This window comes from Thamnophis elegans, unplaced genomic scaffold (assembly GCF_009769535.1).
Source record: "Thamnophis elegans isolate rThaEle1 unplaced genomic scaffold, rThaEle1.pri scaffold_62_arrow_ctg1, whole genome shotgun sequence".
In the NCBI taxonomy this organism is placed as follows: Eukaryota; Metazoa; Chordata; class Lepidosauria; order Squamata; family Colubridae; genus Thamnophis; species Thamnophis elegans.
Genome location: NW_022473900.1, coordinates 103519 through 124564, shown reverse-complemented (window position 1 = coordinate 124564; position 21046 = coordinate 103519). Strand labels below are relative to the sequence as shown.

The following is a 21046-nucleotide window of genomic DNA, read 5'->3' as shown; positions in this document are numbered from 1 at the left end:
AAAGTTAATATATATATATATTTTAATTATAGGTTGAATGGAGAATACATTATACAGAATGGAAAATGGAATGAAGCAGTTATGGTGGAATCTCCACCTAGAAAAAGGAAAAAAAAATACAAAAATAAATGCAAGTAGATAAAAACACAAACAACATAAAAATATAATATAATTTTACAGCTTCCTGGATCAGCATGTATATTCTGCTTTTGTAGTTTACTATTCAATTATTGCCTTGTCATAGATTTTAACAATTCTAATACTAATGCAATTATTATATTGTAATAGAATATTATAATACATATAATCAGATTTTACATGCATACATTTTTCTTCATATTATAATCAATAGTTTTAAAAACTTTTATTTCTTGTTTTGGCTTTTATTCTCTAGCCACATGTACAATCTACTCCAAATTTTATAATAGTCTGCCTGTTCTCTTTCCTTTAACTCCATAGTCATCCTGTCCATTTCAGCACGTTCGAGTATCTTCCTAATTACCATTTCATTGGGGAGGGGTAGGTTTTTGTTTCTAATTTTGTGCAAAGGCGATCTTAGCAGCGTTTAGTATGTGCAATATTATATATTGATATTTCTTTCCACCTTTGGGTCTCGTTTACCTAATAAACATAATTCTGGTTTCAATTCTATCTTTCCAGGATTCCTTCCAGCCAATCCTTAATTTTAAGACAATATTTCCTTTTGTGGGGACATGTCCACCACATATGATAGAACGTTCCAGATTTATGTCTACATCTCTAACATTCATATGATAGGTTTGGGAACATCTTGGCCAATCTCTCTGGTGGTAAGTGCCATCAGTACAACATTTAATATAAATTCTCCTTATAAGCTACTGCCATCTTTAAGCTTAGCTTCTTTCCCACAATTTGTCCCAATGTTGTAACTCAATGCTATGACCAAAGTTTCTGGCCCAGGTTATCATTGTCTCTTCCTCCATTTTATATCTTAAAAGAACATTGTATGTTTTGGTAATCATTTTTCATCCTGTTTCTTGCAATAGTTTGTCTAATTCAAATTGTTTCTCATATACTGTATATACTCGAGTATAAGCCTAGTTTTTCAGCCCACTTTTTGGGCTGAAAAAAGCCGCCTCGGCTTATACTCGAGTCAGTGAAAAATTTGCCCGAAATGGAGGAGAAAAAGGGGCGGGGCCATGCCGCTGGGTGACACTCGTGGATGGCCCAGTGCCCCTGTGAGTTTCCCCTCCCTCTGTGTCAGTTTGCCGCGCAGCGCGCACCGCACCATCCCCCCTCCTCACGTTCTAATGTAATGCAGGGCTGTCTTACGATTCCCCTTCCTCCCCCTCCTGCCGCTCTGCAACGATGTCCCACCTCCTCCTTGTTATGGCAAGCAGCCACATAGCGATGTCCCACCTCCTCTGGTACAGTGATCCAATGATAGGAATCACTGTGCCGTGTGTCATAGGAGGCGGGACATCGCTCCCGCGGCTGCACGGGACATCATCATCACAGCGGGACATCAGCATCATGAGGTGAGTGAAGTATTTCATTGAATACACCGCTAGTTTACTGTTTTTCTTTGAAATAAATATTCAAAAACATTATTGGTATCTATTTTTATTTTTGAAATTTACCGGTAGCTGCTGCGTTTCCCACCCTAGGCTTATACTCGAGTCAATAACTTTTCCAGTTTTTTTGTGGTAAAATTAGGTGCCTCGGCTTATATTCGGGTCGGCCTATACTCGAGTATATACGGTATGCCATATTGTTCACGGTCCTTTTTCAATCTTGTTTTAATCTGTAAATAAGGCCACCATTCCATCGCAGTTCCTTGCTTTTTCAAAGCCTGGGCCAATTTTAATTCTCCTTTGTTATCTAATAGTTCTGGGTAGCTCACCATTTTATTGAGGCCTGTTTTCCACCCTCTCTAGGCTCCAGAAGCTTTCCAGAAGCCTGGGGAGGATGAAAAATGGCCCAATGGGCAAACCAGAAATGGAAATAGCCTGGCCAATCTGCAGTTTTTTGCAAAGTCATCTACTATGGTAATTTGGCTAGCAAAATGATATTGTACTTTATAATTCTGATGAGTTGCAAAAAGTGAATAAATACAGCTAATCCTCAACTTAAGACCACAATTGAGCCCAAAATTTCTGTTGCTAAGGTAAAATTTGTTAAGTGAATTTTCCCACTTTTAGACCTTTCTTGCCACAATTGTTAAGCGAATCACTGCAGTTGTTAAATTAGTAACACGGTTGTTAAATGAACCTGGTTTTCCCATTGACTTTGCTTGTCAGAAGGTTGCAGAGGTTGATAACATGACCCCAAGGCACTGCAACCATCATAAATATGAGTCAGTTGCCAAGCATCTGAATTTTGATCATGTGACCATGAGGATGCTGCAATGGTTCTTAGTGTGAAGAATGGTCATGCCAGTTTTTTTTCAGTGCCTTTGTAACTTTGAGTAGTCACTAAATGAACTGTTGTAAGTCGATGATTACCTCTAATGCAAGAATTACATTGTGCAAATGATATAAATGTTCAACACCCAGTTGGATTCCTACAACTCAACAATATTAAAGCAGGAAGACAAAGGCACTTTTTTCAATTAAGTATCCATAGAATTTGTATTATCCCAGGCTGTATAACATTAGGTACTGATTAAAGAAACATTTCTCCAATAATATTGCTGAGAAATTAGTAAAAATCTCTGTAATATGCCTGTAATAACATAGAATAAAAAATTGTCATCTTTTTAATTGTTTTTATATGTGTCATTGCTTCTTTACTTAAACTGTACTTATTATTTTTAGAAATAATTCAGAGTGTGTTGGGTATAATACACCTTCCTTTTCCTTTATTCCCAACAACAACAACAACAACAACAACAACAACAACCCTGTGAGGTAGGTTGAGCTGAGAGAGAGGAACTGGCCCAAAGTCACCCAGCCGGCTTTCATGGCAGAACAGATTCTTTCTGAATCCAGCCAGCAGTTGTAAAGAAGGAAACACTTTTCCCTGAAATGAAAAGAAAAGAAAAGGCAGAATGTATTAAATAGTGATTGAAATCTATTCCAGTTTCCATCCTTCATCTATGCTACTTCTCCATGTACTCCTGTGAGACAGAATTAAGAGAATCTATACCAGTGGTAGTCAACCTGGTCCCTACCACCCACTGTGGGCATTCCAGCTTTCATGGTGGGCGGTAGGGGTTTGCTGTAACTCTGCTTTATAAATTTTATAAAGTAAAGTTACTTCCCTACTTTATAAATCACTATTACTGTGGAATTGGTGGGCGGTTTGAAAATTTTACTACTAACAGAGATACAAAAGTGGGCGGTAGGTATAAATAGCAATAGCAATAGCAGTTAGACTTATATACCGCTTCATAGGGCTTTCAGCCCTCTCTAAGAGGTTTACAGAGTCAGCATATCCCCCCCACAGTCTGGGTCCTCATTTCACCCACCTCGGAAGGATGGAAGGCTGAGTCAACCTTGAGCCGGTGAGATTAGAACCGCTGAACTGCAGATAACAGTCAGCTGAAGTGACCTGCAGTACTGCACCCTAACCACTGCGCCACCTCAGCTACCCCTGATCTATACATTTCCAGCTGTTATTAATTCCTACTTCTGTCAGCCACATTGTCAGGAATCAGGACAAAGTCAGGAATAAAGCTTGTTTTAGTCCAGGTCCTCCAAACTGCTTTCTCTTCTAGAAATGCGAATTTCAAAATTTCCAGTTAGCAATTGGGGCATCCGACATGATCTGATAGGTCAGCCAGATTTCATCCTGAAGAGCGTCTCTACCTTTCCCCACACAAAGCAATGGGTACTGCTTAACATTATTTCTAGGTGTCAGTATCTAGTAGACCTTAGCTAAGCAGCCTTCTTGCTATGCATCTTCTTCTAGGAGTTCTGGAACAAGAGTTGGAACTAAAGGAATTACATCAACACCTAAATTTCTCAAGGGCTGCAGGCAATAATTGTTTATCTAGGTTTGCTTTGACTGGATTCCCACATGGAAAATCCAGAGAAGATAGAGCTATGCCTTATGAAAAGAGAGGAAATCATCAGAGAAATTGTGTCATAGATATGTTTGGCATTCACTTATCAGATTCCTCAGCTGTCCTGGGAAAGTCACATGCTCTTATATAGATTTTGTTTTTCATCTATAGGGACTGAGCTCTGTTTTTGGCTGCTTGTGGATCTACATTGGCTCAGTTCCAGCTTTAACAAATATGAATCTCCAAAGGCCATCCTGAAGGCTAGTCTAGTAGTGCTAGTGATATAAAGTTCTTAAATGTTCTTAAGGGACAATGTGGGGTATTTGTATTATAGCAAACAATGTAACACCTTCTTTTAAGGACAGATGCTCTCCTGTTCCAGCCAGTACCACCTCCAGAACAGATAAGTGTAAATTGGAGAAGACTTAGTCATTTGGATGGTGGTTTTCTCTTTGGTGAAGATGAGATTCAGCTTGCTTCCTAAGTAGCAAATTCCAGTAATGTTCAGCTGCTTTATGTCATCAGGATAAACAGGGTCAAATTTCAGGCAGCTTCTGGAGATCCTAGGAAGAGCAGAAAGAACTCAGTGGCTGGAATAGGGAATCCCTTACATTACCACCAGCCTTGAAACAGGATACAGATACATACATCACTCAGGGTTTCATTCAAGATTACCATTATTTTCCCGAACAAGTGATTTTAAAGCAGAGTCCAAGAATAAGTTCTTCCAAAGCTTGATGGGAGTGGTGAGATGGCAAAAAAAAAACTATTAAGGTCCAAGTTAAATTAACTACTGGTAGTTTTTAAAAGGGATGTTAAAGCCAAAAAGCCAGAGCTTAGAGTAGAATACATTTCCAGAAACTCTGGAGAGTTACCAGGCCAAAGTTGATCCTGCTGGCTAGAGTGGCCGATGCAACTTGATTTTTGCATCATCTATGCACATACTATTCTGTGAAGCAACATCAGCAAAAAAACAACAACAACAAAGCACTGATGGAGGAGGATATTTGTAGTTCAGGGTTGAATCCTTGGTGCTCTCTGAGCTTGGTTGTTTTCTTGCGTATGTTTAATTACCAAATTAGGTAACATCATCAGAGCATTTGGTGGGAAAAGACAAGATGGCCTTAATCTCAGTATCCCTGCTTGAGGGGTTCTGGCTGCTCAGTTAATGGTATTTCTGGTTAGAAGAAACAAAAGGAGTTTGATGACTTCAGTCAGAAGCATCTGCCCATGCACAACTCCTGCAGTGGGGAAAGCTTATTCCCCCCACCCACCCGCCTACCTTGACTTCTAAAAATAGTTATCACTGTAATTTTAATATGCATACATACATACATACATGGGACTTTTGAATAGATAGTAATCACTCACAACAAGTGCTAAATGAAATCATTCTATCAATTTTTTGTATTGCTTTACAAAATACTTTTAGTTACAAAACTCACACTATATTTATTTTTAGATGTGACTTTTCTAACCTATATCATTATGTTTTTATAAGAAATTATTTCCAGTTACACATACCCTATATGCAACTTTTCTGAACACACGAAGCTACGTCCCCATTCATTCTGCAACACAACATGTTCTGATACATCACATGATTTCGACTAGGAAGAAAACTGTGACAATTTTTTTCACCATTCCTAATTTATACCTGAACCCAGCATATCCAAAAAAGATGGCTTGCAGAAATCCACCCATGCCGGTCAAGAAATTTACAGCTCCTGATCCATCAGAGGTTTCCACCCAGATCTAAGAAAAAGAAGAATATATATTCATACATACTATAGATGATTGTTGTCAAGAGTAGAAGAACTTAAAGACAGGAATAAAATGTGCCCAATTGGTTGACCTTGAATGGCTCGGTGATGTTTCTGAAACATTTGCTCATCTGTTGTTGTGCTCTTTTGATTTCCTTCAGCTCCAACCAGCCAATTGCAAACATGCTCTGAAGGAAGAAAGACACTGGTATCACTGAGGGTGCACTCTACCATCCACAAACAGATGCACTGCAGATGGGCATGGAAACCACTTGCTCCCTCCCTCAAGGTCAGCTTTTTATCCAAGTCATGGCAGGCCCCTGGGGATCAGTCACAGGCTCATAGATCTCTAGATCCTTCCTTTTGACTTCTGGGTCCATGGGGTACATGAGAGGAAACCCAAGCAAGACAACATCCGCTGGTTTCACTGGCTCACCTGTGGGAAGAGGTATGAAGCAAAGCTCTGAGGTGACTAAGATGTGGGATGGTGATCGCTAGTGAAATGGAACCTCCCATTTTCATACCACCTTCCCTTTGATGGCGAAGGGGATACAGAAAGAAAGCCTCTACTTACCTCAAAGAATCTTGATGGATGGGAAGCAAAGGTGCAGCAGCTGTCACCATACATTAACATGCTGAGAAAAGGTCACCTGTTTTTTTTATTAACCATAAAGCAATAAAGTCCCAAGAGCCTGTTAAAATGTTCATTTGAAGAAGCAACCTTCAGATATTCTAATATCTGGCTTGCCAGTTTAAATAATGACTTAGCCAATATGTGAGAGAGTTATCTCTTTCCAACACATTTCCTCTTGAAGGGATAGAGAACTCATAATCAAAAGCTACATGTAAGTGTCCAAATCCTCTGCTATTTTGACACAACCAATGCCATCCTTATAGTTTCAAGCAGTTTTAGGCAATCAGGAGATAATTGGAAGGAATGGGAAAACAAATCTTCCCATTTCCTTCTGGCAAAGAAATGACAAAATATCAATGAAAGTGAGAATACAACAATTTTGCCTTTGTTGTTGATGAGAGGAAAAGGAAAATCTCTTGGCTTTGCATTATTCTTCTCCTCATCTCCATTCCTATATCAGAGAAAGCACATCCCTGAGCAAGAATGCAAAAATATTGACTACTGAGTGTTGGGCAAAATGTTAACTTGATGCTCTCCACATTAGCATGTAGGTTGAGTGATGGTTTTCATTCTCACAATTAAGTGAACAATTTGATCTGCAGGTTTTAAAGATAAGATGAACACCTCGGTTTCATATTCTGGATGGTAATGTCTGCTCTTATCCAAAGGCACTTTAAGTTTCTTCATAATCTCCTTCCACTCTTCGGGCACAACAAAATGCAACTGGGAGCCCAAGTCAATTGCAACTATTGAAACTATTCCTCCCAACACATGTTTTAATCATTGTGATGTCATGCATAATGTTTACTCCTTTGAAATTAAATGCCATTCTGAAGGTACAGTGGTATACATTTTTTGTTGCAGGACAAAAATCAGTGATATGCTACTTAAAGAAGTTTTGTGGAGTTCCTCTAGTACTGGGGTAAATACAGGCAGATTAAAAATACATCAACTGTCTCCAAAAGTATCTACACAAGGTCTGCAATTGTATTTCACCTTTGAGACTTCCTGGGGGCGTGGCCTGTTGCCGAGGAGGGCTCCACCGAGCTCCTCAGAGATCTGGTCTGTATATCTAAATAACATCATAGATAGCACCCCTTTTTGGCTAAGAAAGGGGCAGGGAGGGTAGCTCCGTAGACTAGGGTCTATTCGTAAGCCACAGCCTTTTTCTTTTTTTGGCTGTGGAAGAGATTAGATCCAGCCGAAGCGGAGCTTTTATCTCCGGCCAGTTCTTCTCAGCTGCCTTTTTTTTTTTTTGGCAGCCCCAGACAGGCTAGCCCCCCCCAGGACAAAACAAAGTTTTTTTTCAAGCTAGATTTGATACGGGAGGGTACCACCCCTGTGAGATTTATGCTTTTATTACTATCTTAAATACCAGCACCATTCGTCTTAAAGACTTCTTTGTTTAAATAGACTACAAAATGGCGATTTCTCTCCGTGGATGATTACTGGATGTACTTAGCCGGGCTTATCTTCCTGCAGACCGCTCCTTAACAAAATAAACTCTTTTTCTTTGGAAATAGAGGGGAGCGAAGCGCTGCTTACTTGTTTATTTATTATGGCACCCAGATCAAAGAAGCGTCTTGCTACAAATGTGTCTAAAGAATTTAAAGAATCTTTTTTGGAAATACAGCCTTTGTCTCCTACGCCCTCTACTGGAGAAGTTTTAACACAGGAATATCTCTTTAAAATTTTTGATGCCTTTAAGCAAGAACTTAAGGAATTTGTATTGCAACTTTATGATGATCTAAAATCTAAAGTTAATCAAATGAAGGCGAATACGTTTGCAGCCGTGTCTGCCCTGTCGGATTACTCTGCTGAAATAGAGAACAAATTGGAAAGTCTGGAGAAGGCTAATTTTGATTTGACTACCAATATTCAAATTTTACAAGAAAAAATTAGAAATAACGAAGAACAGCTTATGATGCTAAATTTTGATAGGAAGGCATTTTCAATAAGAGTCAGAGGATTCCGTGAAAAGGAGCAAGAGAATTTGAAACAGACCTTTGCTGAAGCCTTCAGCCATGCGCTGGGAAGCCCGGGACTTAACTTTGATTGGCAGATTCGGAAAATCTATCGCCAGAACTCATTGACAGCGGAACAGCGACAGCTCCCGAGGGATATAATTATACATTTCTCTACCAAAGAATCTAGAAACGCGATTGTGCAAAAGTTTCATAATAACAGTCTCCGAGTTGATGACCAGGACGTGATTGTCTTCAAAAATATACCTTCCCAGATGTTGAAAGCAAGAAGGGACTACACCTTTTTAACTAAAGAGCTTAGGAGTCAACAGATTCGATACAGATGGGAGGCCCCTGCCGGCATCACGGTTACATTTGAGAATCAAAGATTTCGTCTTAATTCTGTTTCAGAGGCTCAAGATTTCTATTGTAGGATTCTGAAGGCGGGACTTCCTGATGCGCTTGGAAGAGAGGAGAGACAAGCGGAAGGAGAAAGCAAACGGCTGGCCATGCGGCTGCAAGATGGAGGGGGTAGCCCCTCCTCCCTCGGAGAAGCAGAAGAACGCAGATCGAGAATTTAGATACTTCAAAAGACTTCCTAAAGTTGAGGACTGAATGGGGGTTTGAGACCTCTCTCCGGTAGAAAAAGTGGACTAATTTTTATCAGAAGGGAAAGCTGGGTGAAACTACTTTGAGCTAGATTCTAAAGTAACGTTAGCATAAATTTGATAGTGGTTAAAAGAATGCGGAATGATTTATGTTGTTTAAACTTTGTTAGATGGGACTATTTTAAAATAGAAGGTTAACTGACTCCTGCTGAAAGTATTATTTGAATATGATCCATGCTATTTAACTTTTATTTGAAGGGAAAGTTGGTTGTAATAGTTTTGAGTTACATTTCAAATAAACGCTAGTATAAATTTGATAGTGGTAAATATTAGACAAGCAAGAGATGAGGGTAAAATGCATGTGGAATGAACTACGTTATTTGAGGTAAATACCAGACAAGCAAGGGAAGAGGGCAAAATTTATGTTGTTTAAAGCTTATTAGAATAAGAAGCCGCTTGGGATTATTTTAAGATAACTGTAAAAAGAATGCGGAATGATTTATGTTGTTTAAACTTTGTTAGAAGCGACTACCTTAAAATAGAAGGTTAACTGATTCTTGCTGAAAGTATTATTGGAATATGTGGAATGATTTATGCTACAAATCGCTCTGAGTTATATTTTAAACAAATGGTAGTATAAATTTGATAGTGGTAAATATCAGACAAGTGGGGGATGAGGGTAAAATACATGTGGAATGAACTAAGTTATTTAAATTCTATTAGAAGGGGAAGTCGGTTGGAATTATCTTAAGATAGAAATTGATTCCTGTGTAAAGTAATATCTGATCTACGCTGCTTAACTTTACTAAGAAGGGGAAATCTGGTTAGATTATTTTGAATTACTGTTTGAAAAAGGGGTAAAGAAAGATCACTTACGTTGTTTAAATTTTACTAGAAGGGAAAGTTTGATTACTTGTCTGTAAAGTTATATTTGAATATATGGCATGAACCACGTTGCTTAAATCTTATTGGAAGGGATCATAAGGTTTAGGAAGGGAACGGGAGAGCCTACAGAAGGTCGGGGTAAATAGCAAAGAAGTAAGAGATGAGAATAAAATATAGATAGAATGATTTATACTATTTAAGCATAGATAAAGATGGGGGGCTGAGATCAACACAAAGTTTGGTATCTTTTTTTATTTTTTCTCTTTTCTCTTTTCTTTTTTTCATTTTTTTTTTTCTCTTTCTCTGCTTTTCCCTTTTTTTTTTTTTTTTTTGATATATTACTTTTATTTTTTAATCCATATGTATACAAGATATTTTAGATAGAAGGTAGTGCCAGGTGTGGGCCCTGGGAAGTCGGGAGGATTAGGGATGGGGATTGTGGGGGGTGGGGTGGGGGGTGTTAATATAGTTTTAATAAGAACAAGAATGTATTTATATACGGTGGTTCTTTTTTTTTATTATTATTATTATTATTTTCCTTGGTTCACTTTACTTTTATCAGATCAAACAATACTCGAATAAAGGCATACACCAAGGAGGGAGGTAGAGGGAAGGAAGAGGGAGGAGTAAGGAAGGAGTAAGGGGAATGTAAGGAGTATGTAAGGAGGGTGTCTGGGGAGTAAGGGGAGAAGGAAGGTTTGAGGGGAAAGGGAAGTAGGAGGGGAGTGTTAGAGGGAGAAAGGAAAGTTGGAGGGGGTAGATGGGGTGTATGGAGGATGCAAGGGTTAGGTGGGGTTGTGAATGATGAGTTGTGTTTCCTTTTTATTTGTTCGTTTTATTCCCTTTTTCTTTTTTTTTCTTTTCTTATAGTAAATACCCTGTATATAAATGATTGCAAATGGAATGTGAAAATTGAATAAAATATTTTATACAAAAAAAAAATTGTATTTCACCTTTCTGCTTTTTACTAGTGTTACTTGGGAACAGAATATTGATTTCTGAACAATGCTGTTACTTTTTCATAAATTTCAAAGAGATGGCTTCTAATGAAAATCAGCAGCAACATTTTTAAGTTTATCATATGTGTATTTTTGTGTCTTTTTCTTTAGAGTGTCTTTAAATGAACATAGGACCTGAGATCTTGGATAGCCAACACTCATGGATTATTTAATGGGGGGGGGGGTTGTACAATGTGTAAGATGCATCTCTTTCTGCTTGCAGCTTCACAGTAGAAGTAAGGGAGTGGGGAAAGGGCATAACTGGAATGCAGGAGGGAGAAAAGGAATTCACATGAGCTATTTGCAGCCTGAGAAAATCCTGAAATATCAAGGTTGCATGCAAGGGGCTTCAAGTGGTGCAGACTGATTCCCAAAACAAAATGTGTAACCTGGATTGGTGGACAGTGGTCAATGGGTGATCCAGGAAAGAAAAGTTTTTTTACTATGCTGCATTTTGTATCAAAACCTTAGAACAGGCTTTGCTTCTTCTGTGCCTATATGGATCTATCAGTAAAGTTATACTCTTAGAAAAAAACAATGTTCCAGGAGTGTATTTTGCTGTAGATGCCAATAGGACATTTGACAGAAATATTGTCTGGACAGATGATTGCAGAAAATGCAAAAAATTTGCAAACTCTACTAATGAAATTTAGAAAGCATGGTGAAAAAATGGACTAAGATTAAATATAAAGAAAAGCAAACAATGCTCTACTAATGAAGATGCAGGTAGTATTTGTCTTACAACCAATTTACAACTTGGCTTGGCAAGCATTCAAAGTTATGATGGATGCCTCCCCCAAAAGGTACTCATAACAAATGCCTCTCCTCCATGGTCACATAACCCAATTTCAGGCACTTGTCAACTGGTCCACATTTAGGGGTGTTTGCAATGTCACATGGTCCACAATGTACTTTTTTTTTTTTTTTTACTAAAAGCAGTGTTGCATGCTAACCTTGTTTGTTTGTTTCCAATTTTGGCAAAAATGCCCCATTGGGAAGCATTTATTTATCAGTTGCTGCAAAAATGGTTGTGAAATGGAGTCTGGTCACATGATGACTTGCTTTACAACTATGACAAGAATGACAGTAATGGGCAGGCTCTATTCAGTTGTAAGTGAAGGACTTATTGTACTGAAGTGATGAATATTTTCTGCCTTTTACGATCAACCATCAACAGTAAAGAAACAAGCTGTCAGGTTCCAAGTAATGCATCCATCACAAATTGAACTCTGAGGCATTCCTTTGCTCAAAGTACAAATTTATTTAGATAGGCCATGTTGGCGCTAACTGGTGAAAAGCCAGTACTAAAGTTCCTGGGCTTTTCACCCCAATATAAGTTTCATTTGAACTTTCCTGTGGCTGGTGATTGGAGCTGCTGGCTGGAAATGGGGAGCAGAGAGAAAAAGAGGAGCAGGTAGTGGCCTGCGCGCCTAATGGTGCAGGAATCATATGTTCATAAACCAAAATAGTAATAATACATTCTGGATTAGTGCACTTGAAATTGTGATTTTATTTATTTCAAAATGACCGGTTTAGTTCAATGTAATAGCTGTCTTGCACCTGTCTTTCGCAGTACTCTTTTCAAATTTGGATACTGTCCCCTTTGTAAACAAATTACTAGTCTGCATAGACAGATTACCTATCTAGAATCTCTAATCTGTGCTCTCCAAGCAGAAATTAGGTGTCCAATTCGGCCATTCCACTCTACGGAGATGTCACGCTATCAGCCCCCCCCCCCACCGCAAAGATCCCGCAGGAGAAGAGCAGTCTGGACAACCGTGGGATCTGGCAGGGTGAGAGCTGTGAACCATAAACACAAAGCTTTTGCTGTGACCCAGCATAACAGATATAGTGCCCTTGCTAACCCTAATGGGGACACTAAAGAGACAGGTCAAGGTAGTTGTGATAATGATGACTTAAATAAGCAGGGGATCATGGTCCAAAATGAAGTACTTACTTTGGAAAGGCGAAATGGGGAACCAGGTATCACACATCAGTCGCACCAGGTATCACACATCAGTCGCACAAGAAGAGCAAGGTATGCAAAAAGAGAAGTCACCTTCTGGTTGGTGATTCAATCATAAGGGATGTAAATTTAGGAAAGGATATGGAGGTTTTAAAAGAGGTCAGGTGTCTGCCAGGTGCTACTGCCAGCAGAGACAAGAGGCACATTCTTAAGATAGTCAAGAATGCAAGTAAGGACTGTGATGTTGATGCTATTATACATCTTGGCACAAATGATCTGTCCCAAAAAGATGTACTTTCTGTGAAGAATGATTTCCAGAGCTTGGGGTACGAACTTAGTAATATAGGTTGTAGGCTTATCTTTTCAGAGGTTTCCAGTATATAAGAAACAAAAAGGGAAGGGCCAGTGTGTAGCAGAGTTTAATGTGTGGCTAAAGGAGTGGTATAAAAGGGAAGGCTTTGGTTTTATTAGTCATGATGTCTGCAGCTGGTCCAATGAAAAACTGTACAAAAGAGATGGTTTGCACTCATCCAAGAAAGGGACTGAGTTACTTGGCATTAAATTCACAGATTTTCTGGATAAACATTTAAACTGTACAGCGGGGACAGAGAATTAATTGATACAGAACATTTCTGTCCCCAGCAATCTAAAATTCATAGGGTTATCAGTGCGTGTAACACAAATGTTTATGCGGGTAAGATTATCACTCCCGTTGTCAAGCAAAACCAAGCATTTAATAGTGACTGCCATACCATGTGTATGAATCATACAAGTGGCAAGAAAATAGGGGCAATCAGGCATAACACAGGTTATGTAGACAGTAAACACAGGGTCAATCAAAATGGACTCAAATGTCTATACACCAATGCACAGAGTATGAGGAATAAACAGGCCGAATTAAAAATTCAAGTAAAAGAGGGCAGATACGATATTGTTGCCATTACAGAAATTTGGTGGGATGAAACCGACAAATGGAACATACAGCTAGAAGGATTTAAATTATTTAAAAGAAATAGATCAAATAAAAGAGGAGGTGGAGTTGCACTATATATAAGAAATAATTACCTATCTACAGAAATAGAGCACAATAATGATGAGAACTATCTTGAATGCCTTTGGGTCAATATTAAAGTTGGAGGGGGGAAATGACATTGCCATAGGTCTATACTACAGGCCACCCAACCAAGCAGAGGAAGTAGATGAACTTTTTACTAGTCAGCTAACTAAGGTATGTAGGAAGCACACCACAATAGTAGTGGGGGATTTTACCCTGACATCAACTGGGAAACAAACTCTGCACCAAGTGGAAGATCCAACAGGTTCTTAACAAACCTAGCAGACAACTTTGTTTCCCAAAAAGTAGAGAAGGGAACAAGAGGATCTTGTTCCCTCACTCACTGGACTTAACCCTCACTAACAAAAAAGAAATGATAGAAGGTGTTGAAGCCACAGGAACACTGGGGGCAAGTGACCATGCAATATTGGAATTTAACATTATGCAAACACAAGTAGTAGAACAAAGTGAAACTAGAGTCTTGGATTTTAAGAGAGCTAATTTCAATAAACTTAGAGAGAGCTTGGGAAAAATTCCATGGATGAGAATCATCAAGGGGAAAACAACTCAAGAAGCTTGGGAAATTTTGCAAAATAAGATTACAAAAGCCCAGTCTAGCACAATACCAATGAAGAAGAAAAGTAACAGCTCCCATAAGAAACCATTTTGGCTGCATAAAGAACTCTCTGACAAATTGAAAGACAAAAAAGATAAGTATAAAAAGTGGAAAGGGAGGGACATAACTAAGGCAGAATATCAGCAAATAGCCCAAGCATGTAAAGATGAAGTGAGGAAAGCTAAGGCTCACAATGAAGAAAGGCTTGCCACAAAAGTAAAAAATAATAAAAAAGCTTCTTCCAACATGTTAAAAACAAGAAAAGGGTTAAGGAAACAATTGGTCCATTGCTGGGAGAAAGTGGCAAGAAGGTGACAAGCAACAGGGAGAAAGCAGAACTATTTAACTCATGTTTTGCATCTGTCTTTACACAAAGGGATAAAACAGTCCAACCTATCAAAAACAGCACCACAAAAATCAGATTAGGAACACAAGTTGAAATAGGGAAGAAAATAGTAAGTGAGCACCTGTCTACCCTAGACGAGTTAAAATCACCAGGACTGGATGGATTACACCCCAGGGTTCTGAAGGAACTGGCAGACGACATCTCAGAACCACTGAACTATATCTTTCAGAGATCCTGGACCACCAGGGAACTAGCAGAGGACTGGAAAAGAGCTGATGTGGTTCCCATGTTCAAAAAAGGGGGGAAAAATAGATCCAGGAAACTACCTATCAGCCTGACCTCAATAACAGGAAAGATTCTAAAAAAGACAATCAAGCAACGAATTAGTGAACACCTAGAAGCAAACAAAGTAACAGCCAAAAGCCAACATGGGTTTGTCAAAAACAGATCATGCCAGACTAGTCTTATTGCATTCTTTGATAATGTGACAAAATTAGTGGACCAAAGGAATGCCATCGATACAGTTTACTTGGACTTCAGTAAGGCATTTGATAAGGTAGACCATAACCTACTACTAGATAAAGTAGAAGACTGTGGGTTAGACAGCATCACCACCAGATGGATTTGTAACTGCCAGACCAACCACACTCAATGTGTAATCCTCAATGGAACTACATCTTCATGGAGGGAAGTATGCAGTGGAGTACCCCAAGGCTCTGTTTTGGGCCCAGTACTCTTCAATATCTTCATCAATGATTTGGATGAGGGAATAAATGGGGAACTCATCAAATTTGTATATGACACCAAGCTGGTAGGAATAGCCAACACTCCAGAAGACAAGCTAAAGATACAGAAGGATCTTGACAAACTTGAACATTGGGCACTATCTAATAAAATGAAATTCAATGGTGAGAAGAGTAAGGTTCTACATTTAGGCAACAAAAACAAAACACACAGGTGCAGTATAGGTGGTACCTTGCTCAACAGTAGTAACTGTGAAAGGGATCTTGGAGTCCTAGTGGACAAACATTTAAATATGAGCCAGCAATGTGCAGCAGCTGCCAAAAAAGCCAACACAGTTCTAGGCTGCATAAACAGAGGAATAGAATCAAGATCACATGAAGTGTTAATACCACTTTATAATACTTTGGTAAGACTACACTTGGAATACTGCATTCAGTTTTGGTCACCACGATGTAGAAAAGATGTGGAGACTCTAGAAAGAGTGCAGAGAAGAGCAACAAAGATGATTAGGGGACTGGAGACTAAAACATATGAAGTACGGTTGCAGGAACTGGGTATGTCTAGTTTAATAGAAAGAAGGACTAAGGGAGACATGATAGCAGTGTTCCAATATCTCAGGGGTTGCCACAAAGAAGAGGGAGTCAAACTATTTTCCAAGGCACCTGAGGGTAGAACAAGAAGCAACGGGTGGAAACTAATCAAGGAGAGAAGCAACTTAGAACTGAGGAGAAATTTCCTGACAGTTAGAACAATTAATCAGTGGAACAGAAGTTGCCTCCAGAAGTTGTGAATGCCCCAACACTGGAAGTCTTTAAGAAGATATTGGATAGCCATTTGCCTGAAACGGTATAGGGTTTCCTGCCTAGGCAGGGGGTTGGACTAGAAGATCTCCAAGGTCTCTTCCAACTCTGCTATTGTATTGTATTATATTTTTTCAAGTTTCCAGAACAACTGTCACATTGTCCAACCAAGATGGGAGCTGGTTGCTCACCGACATCTATCCTCCTCTGATCAGCCATACATTGGAATGTGGCTGATTCATCAGTTAGGGATGGCGTTTTGGCTGAAGGCTCCATCCCCTTTCAGCCCAACCTGTGTCAAACTGAATTCATGTCAGAATGCCCAAGAATACAAACAATCCCACAGGTTTGACACAAGCAGTAAAGAAATAAAGCAGAAAGTGAGTTGGAGTAATACCTATATTTGTAAAAGTGAAAGTGCTCTTTACAGTAGGTATAAAAGTGAATGGATAAAGTCCATTTCACCTGTTTTGTGATACTGCATCAGATTCTGTTTGTGCGTTTTCACTGCAAAGTGGTAAGTCAATCAATCAATCAATCAGAATAGAGCTGGAAGGGACCTTGGAGACCCTATACCATTTCAGACAACTGGCTTTCTAGTCTTTTCTTTAAAATGTCAAGTGATGAAGCACCTACAACTTCTGAAGGCAAGCTTTTCCACTGGCTAATTGTTCTCACTGTCAGAAAGTATCTTCTCATTTGATTAGTTTCCACCTGTTGTTTTGTTTTTTTTGGTCTTGCCCTCTGGTGCTTTGGAAAAAGGTTTGACCTCTGTTCTTTATGGCAGCCTCTCAAATACTGGAATATGCTATCATGTCACCCCTAGTCCTTTTTTTCTCTAGACTGGCCATACCCAATTCCTGCAACTGTTTTTCATATGTTTTTGTCTCCACGCCTTTAATCATCTTAGTTGCTCTTCTTTGCACTTTTCCCCCAAAGTTTCAACATCTTTTTTGTAATGTAGTCACAAAAATTGGATGCAGTATTCTAGGAGTGGTCTTACCTAAGGCTTTATAAAGCCTAATACTTCATGGATTGTATTTTTGGCTGCCACCGCACACTGCGGGCTCATATTTAAGTGATCATCCACTAGGATGCCAAAGACCCTTTCACAGTTCCTTCTTTTGAGCCAGGTTTCACCTAATCTGTACTTTGGCTTTTCTTGCCTAAGTGTAAAGCCTTGCTTTTTCCCACATTAAATTTCATGTTGTTGGATAGGACCAATTGTTCAATTCTGTCAAGATATTTTTGAGATCCTGAGCTTGTCTTCTGGGGTGTTGGCTATTCCTGCCAGTTTAGTGTCATCTGCAAATTTGATGAGTTCCCCTTCTATTCTGTCATCTAAGTCAGGGGTCCCCAATCTGTGGGCCAAGGCCCACTACCAGGTCATGGAGTAATCACCACCAGGCCGTGGGAATGGCTGGCAGGTGCGTGTGCCTCCATGTGTGCGCACTTCCCCACTCACAGGAACTTCATCCTGAGCACTTGCAGCCTGATTTGTGCATGCTTCATCCTGGGCGCTCATGGCCCCACTTGCGTGAACGATGCTATGGACTTACGTGCATGTATGTGCACATGCACATGTGCTTGCCCCTCCCTTAAAATCATCCCCTCTTTTACCCCTCCCCCTGATCCAGGTCACTCACCCAGAAAGGTTGGAGACCCCTGATCTAAGTCATTTATGAAGATATTTTAGAGTACTGGACCTAAGACAGAAACTTGTGGTATCCCACTGCTTCCTTCCTTGCATGTAGATGTAGTATTATTAAGGTCTACTCATTGAGTATGGTTTGTCAGCTGGTTACAAATCCTTCTGGTGGTGATGCTGTCTATCCCATATTTTTCTAGTTTACAAAGATGTAGATTGTGGTCAGTGGTGGGTTTCAAAAAAAAATCAAAAACTCAAATTGCCCTAAGGGAATTTTATTGCCAGAAGCAGAGGGGGAGCTACATAAGGTGTGGATATATGCTCCATTCTCAATGGCTGATTTATATAATTGGAAAAATCAAATTCCTGCTTATAGAGAAAATCCAGATGAGATTAATGTTCTTTTTGCATTCATTTTTCTGAACTCAATAGTCTGTTTGGGTTGAATTTTATTAACCCCAGAGAAAAGAAGGCTGGTGAAGCGAACCATGAATAAGCCTTTGCAGAAGGATCATGCAAAAGATCCAGACTGGATATGATTTCTGAAGGAACCAGATTGGGAAACTTAGTCCATTCAGCTGCAAAACTATTGGACCTTAGTTTTGCTAGGATTCAAACAAACAGTTAAGAACTTAGGGAAGGTCTATCAAATTCAACAGAAACAGGATGAAAATCCAGGGGAATTCCTAGAATGCATTATGAAACCTTTAGGCAATATACCACATTAGATTCTGAGGTTGAAGAAAATAAGAGAATGGTCAACATGATCTTCATCAGTCACTCTGCAGATGACATTAGGGTAAAAAATGTTTACAGAAGACAAAAAAAGGAGGGGCAGGAAAGGCATCTCTGAACTTGTGGAATGAGCATACAAAACATATGTTAATTGGGCTCAAATTTCAGAGAAGAAGTATAGAAAGAGTGAGAGGCTAGGAGACTTGCCGTAAGAATTGTTGAAGAGGGACCAACAATTAGAATCCCATGCCCAGTCAGAGAAAGAGCCCTCCAGTTAGCAAAAAGGAAGCCATGGAGGTCTGTGTGGCTTGAATAAAAGGAAATGGCAAATGTGAGGTCAAAAAGAGTCATCCTGAAAAAAAAGCCTCTCCTAAAGATCACACCCTATGAAGAGGAAGATCCCCCTCCATATGCTCCTCCTTATCATACAAGGAAGCTATAGAATACTAGCAGTAAGACAAAGTGACCAGAGGGAATAGCAAAAAGTGTAAAGTCCTTTTTGCAGACCCCCCCCCCCCCGCCCGGGACTGTCAGGCACTAATTCTTAAGGGCTTAGAGCAGGCTGCAAAACCTCCAGTGACAAAGTCCAAGCCTTCTCTTGTAAACCAAAAACCAGACAAAAGTCCTGAAGCCTTCTTCCAAAGACTGGTTGAAGCATATAAAACCTACACCCCAATCAATCCCCTGGATCCTGAAAATGCTCGCATGCTAGCCATGGCTTTCATATCTCAGAGTGCCCCAGACAATTAATGGAAATTGCATGAAAGGTCTTTGTGAAAAGTAGAAGAAAGATGACAGAATGCAATGTAAAGCTGATTTGCTGACAGTTGCATTGTCAAATAATTCCAAAGCCCAAAGCAGAGGTCGATGTAATTGGTGTAAGGAAAAAGGCCACTGGCTACAAGAATGTCCCAAGACATGCCTGAATGCCCAGTTCCTCTTTTGGGTCATGATATCCTATGCAAAATGGGAGCTATACTGTCCTTTTATCTTTGAGGAAGATAAAATGGCCCTAATGATGAGGCATGAGATATGGTAAGTAATGGTGGTTCAAGAATTTAATCCATCAGGCCATGCATCTCATCATGCACCTATAATTATACAAGTAAAGCCTCTAGCCATGCCTGTCTGCCTACGCCTTCTTCACCATTTCAATACCCAGGGACAGCCAGAAACTGTTTGCATTTGAATGGGAGGATCCCATAACAGGTCATAAGAGGCAGTACGCTTGGATTAGATTTCTCCAAGGATTTCCTGGTTGTTGGTTCCAGAATTTGGCACACAGCCTCCTTTTGCTTGTGGCCTATTGCTCTTTGTCCCTGACTTATGGAATACCATAAGTATTTAACTTGGGGCTTTTCCAGCTGAGCTTTTTGCCTTGGGGCATGATTCACCTACCTTTTTGGTGAAGCCTTGGCCTCAGACCTAGAATATTTCCAGCATTGCAAAGATGTTGATCTGCTACTCCAATATGTAGATAATATCTCAGTAACTGGACAGACAAAGGAGATTTGTTGAAAAAAAATACCAATCAATTGCTTCATCTGTTAATGGACAAGGGACATCATGCCCCAAGGCAAAAAGCTCAGCTGGAAAAGCCCCAAGTTAAATACTTATGGTATTCCATAAGTCAGGGACAAAGAGCAATAGGCCATGAGCGAAAGGAGGCTGTGTGCCAAATTCTGGAACCAACAACCAGGAAAATGTTGCGAGGATTCTTAGGTGCAGCAGGATATTGCAGAATCTGGATTCCAAATTTTGCTCTGTTGGTCAAACCTTTGAATATCTCCACGAAGCGGGGTGAAAAAGAACCCTTTGTTTGGAGTTTAAAGCAGAAATGAGTGTACAAAGCCCTAAAGTCAGAATTATCTCAGGCTCTGATAAGAAAAGGGAAGTTGGCAACAACTTGTGGCTTATCTATACAAACAGTTGATGCAAAAGGCTGGCTGCTACTCCTCTCTTAATGGAGAAAGCTAACAAATTAACTTTCGGACAGCCTACCACTATCTACACCAGCCACGCAATTCAAGGAATTTTAGAAATGAAGGGACATTTATAGTTAACACACCCTAGAATTTACAAATATCAGGCACTCCTGACTCAAAAGGCACTAGTGCCCAAGTAGCAGAATTATGGGCTTTAATCCCTGCATTAGAGTGGACAAAGAATGAAAGGGTGAACATCTGAACTGACTCTGTATGCCTTCCTTACTTTGCATATCAATACTGCCGATTATAGGGAAAGAGGTCTTTTTAATGGCCTCAGGAAAGAAATTAAGCAAATGTGTGAATCACACTGTT

At 39.6% G+C, this 21046-nt stretch overlaps 1 protein-coding gene across 1 annotated transcript; it reads right to left on the bottom strand.

Annotated features, from left to right (window-relative positions):
• Window positions 1-2406: 2406 nt before the first annotated feature.
• On the bottom strand, window positions 2407-6143 carry LOC116523617 (protein-glucosylgalactosylhydroxylysine glucosidase-like). Its single transcript, XM_032238732.1, has 5 exons — window positions 6051-6143; window positions 5841-5936; window positions 5643-5740; window positions 4335-4548; window positions 2407-3000 (listed from the first exon to the last, which is right to left on the bottom strand). The coding sequence occupies exons 1-4, from the start codon at window positions 6135-6137 to the stop codon at window positions 4341-4343; spliced, it is 489 nt and encodes a 162-aa protein (XP_032094623.1). The 5' UTR covers window positions 6138-6143; the 3' UTR covers window positions 2407-3000; window positions 4335-4340.
• Between the last annotated feature and the right edge of the window lie 14903 nt (window positions 6144-21046).

What these genes read in the sequence shown, in the direction of transcription:
- LOC116523617 (XM_032238732.1), bottom strand. Translation starts at nt 6,137, where the DNA reads ATGTACCCCATGGACCCAGAAGTCAAAAGGAAGGATCTAGAGATCTAT. An exon ending in AGGGGCCTGCCATGACTTGG is followed by an intron (nt 5,937 to 6,050) that starts ATAAAAAGCTGA and finishes TTCTTCCTTCAG; the next exon opens with AGCATGTTTGCAATTGGCTG. An exon ending in ACATCACCGAGCCATTCAAG is followed by an intron (nt 5,741 to 5,840) that starts GTCAACCAATTG and finishes TCTTTTTCTTAG; the next exon opens with ATCTGGGTGGAAACCTCTGA.